At 33.9% G+C, this 6,495-nt stretch overlaps 1 protein-coding gene across 1 annotated transcript in view; it reads left to right on the top strand.

Annotated features, from left to right (window-relative positions):
• The first annotated feature begins 389 nt into the window (after positions 1-389).
• LOC104605390 (glutamate receptor 2.8-like) overlaps positions 390-6,495 on the top strand; it is a 28,194-nt gene continuing 22,088 nt past the window's right edge. Inside the window, exons 1-2 of the mRNA XM_010270133.2 lie at positions 390-709; positions 5,275-6,440. Of these exons, the coding sequence (XP_010268435.1) occupies positions 436-709; positions 5,275-6,440 (1,440 nt within the window). The 5' untranslated portion in view covers positions 390-435. The remainder of the gene's footprint in view (positions 710-5,274; positions 6,441-6,495) is intronic.

Here is a 6,495-nt window from a genome sequence, read left to right as displayed (position 1 = left end):
AAACTGTGGACAGTAAGTGTGATTATTGACGTAAATATTTATATTGATTTCATTGAATTTATATTTATATTTATTATGGATGTAAAACTCAACTTAAGTAAAATTATACATGGATTTGCGATGTTTAACCATGCTCTATTCAAACGGGAAGCGAGTTATTTGATGACATAAGTCTGTATTTAGAGCAGAAACAAACGCAGCCTAAAAAATTAAGTCAACACTCATATTATAAGCAACTGGCAGATTAAATTACGTAATGGCATGGCGTTATGTCAAGGAGGAAACATGGTTGGTGACCTGCTCCAGCTGGTTATTGCGTGGTTCCCCTTGTATTTATTCTCAATATAAAGTATCCAATTCTCTCAAAGATTCATGCAGTGTATGAAACAGCTTTCTTAACAAGTATTCCCGATCGAGTACAATCTTCATTTAGCGATGAAGTATCAATCTTACCATTTTTTTCTTCTATTCTTATGCTCATCCCTAAGCTTCTATCCAAATATGACCAAGGGCAGCCATGTCAGCATCACTTCCTTGTTTCATGTTGGCGTCGTTCTTGATTCGAATTCTGTGGTTGGAAGTGCTGTCTGGAGATGCATTGAAAGGGCACTCTTGGACTTTTATGCCATTCATCCAAGCTATGGCTCTAGAATTATACTCCGTGTAAGGGATTGGAAGGGTGATGCCTACTTCAGCGCAGTATCTTTAGGTACATATATATAACCCAGTCTCTCCTCCTTTCACTTTGATTGTTCGCCATATATATATATATATGTAGAGTTTACAAAGTTCCTTTTCCATCCTCACCTCTAATCTCATAGTCGGATTCTTCACTCCTTCAATGAAGGACGAATATTGTACGTGTCTTGGATGAACAAATCAGAGAACCTGTCATGTCAAATTAGTAATCTTTACTATATTCTAAAATGCATTGCCCACGCCAGACTTTTCATATTGTTTCCCAACAGGTTCAGAATTTTGCGTTTTTCTTTTGAAATTTTAAAAAATAAGAAAATAGTCATGCATGGAGTTCCCAAAACTTGTCCACAACCAATTTAGTTAAGAAACTAAGTGTAATATAGACATCTTCCTTGCATAGAACTAATCGTAGATGACTAAATTAAACTGTGTTATTCTCCTAAAACAAAGCCCCAATACTAGGGTAGGCAGTCCAGACTCCGATCCATTTGACCCATTCAATCTGCCCAATCTAGTGATGGGCCAATATGGGTCGAATGACCTATTGAGGTCAAGAGAACAGGGTCAGGGTGGGTTGGGTCAAGGGCCAATGCTCTCTTTCTAAAAGAGAGTTGAGATTTGGAAAAAGGGTTCGAAGCATGCTCATCATCCAGTGAACGAAATTCTGTGGCGACCAAACCATAGAGAACACCGAGAATTAGGGCACAAAGTTCATTTACCAGCAAACGGAACAAGCTATAATCTCTCTCTCTCTCTCTCTCTCTCTCTCTTCTTTTTCCCCTCATGGTCTCCACCTTGACATTCATCTCTGCCCAAGGACCACCGAACACTGAATGGAGCAAAAACGGCGAAGCTCTTCTATTTTTCTTCTCTCTTTGGTGGCTTAAACAGACTAAAATCATGTTCTTTTCTCTGAAATCATGGTTATGCTAACATTCAAAAATCTGTTTAAAATACAACCAAGATTTCGAAACCTATGTTATTTTTCTGCAAAATTTGTTTATTTTTCTTTAAATTTTATATTTTTCTCTGTATTTTTTATATTTTTGTTATTTATTTTGCAACTTCCTGCTTTTCTATAATTTATGGTGTTTCTTTTGCAATTCTTTGTTTTTATACAATTTTTATAATTTCCAAGTGTTTTTTTCCATTTTCAATTTCTCGGTATTTTGTATTTTTCTATAATTTCCTGTGTTTTTTTAATTTCTATTTTTCTTCAATATTCTATTTTCTACAATCCATATACTTTCTTGTATTTTTTGTTATTTATTTCAAATATCCATGTTTCTCTATAATTTTCTGTGCTTTTCATAATTTTGTTGTTTTTCTACAAATTTTGTTTGCTGAAAATTTTTACATTTTTTGTAATTTATTCAATTTTCTATATTTTTAAATTTATGTTATTTATTCGAATAGTATATTTTTATTTATTTTTTATTATTTTTACATTTTATTTTGTAATTTTTAATGTTTTACATGAAATATTTAATATTCTATCATCTTTTGTGTATTTATGTATTTTATATTTGAAAATATTGTTTGAACTTTTTATCTTTTTTCATGTATTTTTAGTTGAAATATATATCTATATCTATATCTATATATATACGGTTTTCTATAATTTTGAACAAAATGGAGTTTTTTACCTTTTTATCTTTTTTAGTTGAAAATCAAAATATATAATTTTAGGTTTTTATTTAATTATAATAAAAAAAGGTTTAATAGGAATCAAGGGTCAAATGGGTGGGTTAGGATTGATACTCAACCCACACCAAAGCCAACCCAACCCACCCATTTGTCATCCATACCCGGTATGGATCAACAAACAGAATTCAACAATTTGAATCCTCAATGGGAAACCTATCTCCATTCAAGATGGAGATTCATTTTGCTCCCCAATAGGGATCGGGTACAGGACAAGGATGGGCAGTTACTTTGAAATTGGAGATGAGGGTGGAGAGTATGATCCCTACCTTGGAAAAGGAATCAGCCCCCCATAAAAATTGCTCCCCACAACATCCCACAGCACATGCCTATCATGTATTGGGAACATCTCCGGATGATGACATCATCATTTCTGGGATCATCATTGGGGGGCTGATTTGGTCTCCCTACCTTGAGTTAGATCCATCGACATTGCTAAATTTCATCATGTCAATATATTCAATTAATAAAAGTTTAGATATGTAATAGTAGTAAAACATTAATAATTAATAGTATATAATACCAACACATAAAATTGCTAAATTTCATTAGATGTTTTAAATTAGCCATTTAATCTGAAATTATTATTCTTATACTACATCTATATTTAAATTCCATTTAAAACAAATAAAATTGAATGAAATCTACTAAAATTAATAAAAACAAATTCATATAAAATTTTTAGCAAAATTTAAAATTCATTTAATTTAATTTAGAATAATAAAAGGTCTACAAAAGTTTATCTAACCATAATAAAAATTAATAACACATTAATAGAAAAATTAACACAAGTTGATTACAATACATAACCCAAAAATAATGCTTTAGTTGGAATCAATTTGGCTTTGCCCAATTGAAAATGTCATAAGGGTCCTTTAACATGAATTTTGTTTAACAAACCCTTGCTGAATTAGATAGGTCAATTTAATTAGTGCAACTTAATTTAATTAGCTATGCCAATGTATTTTATATTAAAATAAAGAACATTTAGATTAATTATACTATACGTGGTTAAGTTAATTGATATATTGATTTAGTTTAGATTATTAGTGATCGGAGATAAACATGGTGTTTGAATGCGAGGGCGCTTTTTGGAACCAATTTTTAAGAAAAAACGTTCATGCTTCCAAGACCCATTTTTCACAAAAAAAAATGCTTTTGCCACGTAGGCAGTGAGCAACACTATGCTGTTTGGTAAGGTGATTTTCATCATTGTTTTTCATATATGTGCCGGCAAGTAAGCACCAGATAGGATACACATCAGTCAACTATTGGGGGAAACGATTCACCGATGTTCATGCATTGGTGGGTTCCCGATTTTCGAGATAGACCCGATTTTTTAATAACCAGCTGAACCAAACAATGAAACACATGGGCGTTTGTTGAACGCCTATGTGAATCCGACGTGGCACAATTTTTTTGAAAAACAGCCACGGTTCCAAACATCCCCAAAAAAATCCTTCATGTTAATAAAGACTTGTCCTATTTTGTTTGTAAATATATTATCCTAAATTAATTATTAATTAATATATAGATTCCATTAGTAAAGTAATCAATTAACTCTTTTAATCCCATCTATCATCATACTCATCATATTAGGTTAATTCGTATAGCACCATCATATATTACCTAAAATTTAAGGGATAGATACTTTCTCAACAAAAAACAAAGAAGGAAACAAAATTAATGCATAAATAAAAACTTCAAGTCTTTGGTCATCTTGTATACAGTCATGGTGAGGCCGAAGAATAAACCACAAAACGGAATTACACTTTGTGCGAGGAACCCAGTAGTTTCACAAACTCGTTCTTTGTTAAGATTTCTAGACCGCTTAATATATTACTTTTTTTTTTTCGATTTTACTGTATTTTGCAAAGAACTTAGGGTAAATTACAAGGACTCCTTGTACTATCAGGTCGGTGACAAAGATCGCCCTGAACATAGCGGTTAGACAAAGACCCTCCTCATTAATGCTCTATTTTAATTTTTTTAAATCTCCAAATTACCAGCTATTTTATTTTATTTTTTTTAAATCTCCAAATGATCAGATATTGTAAATTTTTTAAATATCCATGTTACCCTTTTCTTATTTATTTGAACGGTGAGAAGACATCTCCAACCAAATTACCATGGATACGGGTGACCACTATGACAATTGATTCCCGTAAGTGATGGATACTGGTGACAAAAGGAGTAGGGGATGTTCCAGTTGCAACTACTAGCAGTGGTGGTGGCGTAGGACCATGACTACAAAGGACGTCGGAGAGAGAGAGAGAGGGATTTCAGCGATGATCACTTGACAGTCAGATTTCTTACTACTGGAGATTTTTCACCAAAAAAAGATTAACCGATGGAAGGTGTTTTTGAATCTGTTAAGTTTTAAGAGAAAATGGCAAGAAAAAGAAAATAGAAAAAGTTTAGTGGGATATTTTGGTAATTTAACGCCTTCCATTATCTGACTTAACAGTTGAGGGGTATTTATTACAATATAAGGGTTCAGGGGTCTTTGTCACTAACCCTATGGAAGATTTTTGTAATTTGCCCAAGAACTTATTTTGAGATTAAGGCTCAATTTGGAAAGAGTACAAATTAATTATACAAATATGTAGAGTGAAAAACCTTATATTTTGTATTATTTTTTAGGTATTTATACTGTACATATTTATATTTGTACTATTTCCAAACTGAGCGTAAGGTGCAACTCGGCCCTATAGAAACACATTTCACATTAGATTTGAATCTATCATGGAGATATAAATGCTGCATATCTAGAACTATGTTATTGCACCGAACACTACTACTAGATAGTTAGGCATGGTGAGCAAAATTTACAGACCAAATGAAGGAACCTAATTTCTAACCTCAATGCAGCCATGGATTTAATAGAAGATGTCGGAGTGCAGGCCATTATTGGGCCAGATGATTTCTTGGTCGCCTTGGGAAACAAAGTTCACATACCAATATTTTCCTTCTCTTCATACAATTTTAGCCTCTCACCTTCCCAATTTCCTTACTTTGTGCGAATTGCACAAAATAAAGACTCATCCCACGTCAAAGAAATTGCCGGCATTGTGCAAGCATATCAGCGGAGAGAAGTATCTGTCATTCATGATGACACTGATGAAAGTGAAGTAGTAATACCGTACCTTATTGATGCCCTCCGAGAGATAGGTGCTCAAGTACGCCAAAGAATTATCTTGCCCTATACTGCAGAAACCGAAGTGATCATGGATACCCTGTTCATGCTAGAAGGAACCAAAACAAGAGTCTTCATCGTTCATCTCTGTCATTCTCTTGGCTCCTCTTTTATCTTGCAAGTCAAGGAGGCGGGAATGATGAAACCTGGGTACTTGTGGATTGCTACTAGTGCTGGACTTACTGATCCTACCGTCCATAAGCACTCTACTTTCTGCCGTTCCGGTGAAGGAGTTATAATAGGAGTGAAGCCTAAGTTGCCACCATCTCAGGTCGCTCATATGTTTGAAAATCACCGGAGGAGACAAGTTCAAAAGGAAGACATAGACATGGAGAAAATTAAACTCAACGTATATGCAGCTCTCTGGGCATATAACGCACTATGGGTCATGACAAATGCAGTAGAAAAAGCTGATTTTGGTTCAACCAAGAACTTTTGGTCTACTGCAGATGATTTATCCAAAATGCTTGCCCCCAAATTTGAGATGGTTAATGCGACAGAAAGACAAAATCAAGACAAATCTGGAAATCCAACCCATGGGTCTGTCATTTCACGGCGTTTATTGACCAGCTCAGGAAATGCAACAGAGAACATTTTGCCCAACTCTACTGTACAACCTGAAGTTACATGTAAAAATGCTAGTGATGTTGAAATTTTGAAGATTGCGGTCCCTTATAATACCACGTTTGATAGCTTTGTTAGTGTGAGAAACAGTATGTTCAATGGTTTCTCAATAGAAGTTTTTGACGCTGTTATGAGTAAGCTACACTATTGTTACAAGTATGTGGCATTTGATTTTGGAGACTCTTACAACAGTATGACGGATATGGTATACCATCAGGTAATTACATACTCTTAACCATTGATATAAATTATGTACTACTATCTTGATGCAC

This window comes from Nelumbo nucifera, chromosome 8, assembly GCF_055504915.1.
Source record: "Nelumbo nucifera cultivar China Antique chromosome 8, China Antique-T2T, whole genome shotgun sequence".
Lineage (NCBI taxonomy): Eukaryota > Viridiplantae > Streptophyta > Magnoliopsida > Proteales > Nelumbonaceae > Nelumbo > Nelumbo nucifera.
This window is presented reverse-complemented; position numbering and strand designations above follow the sequence as displayed.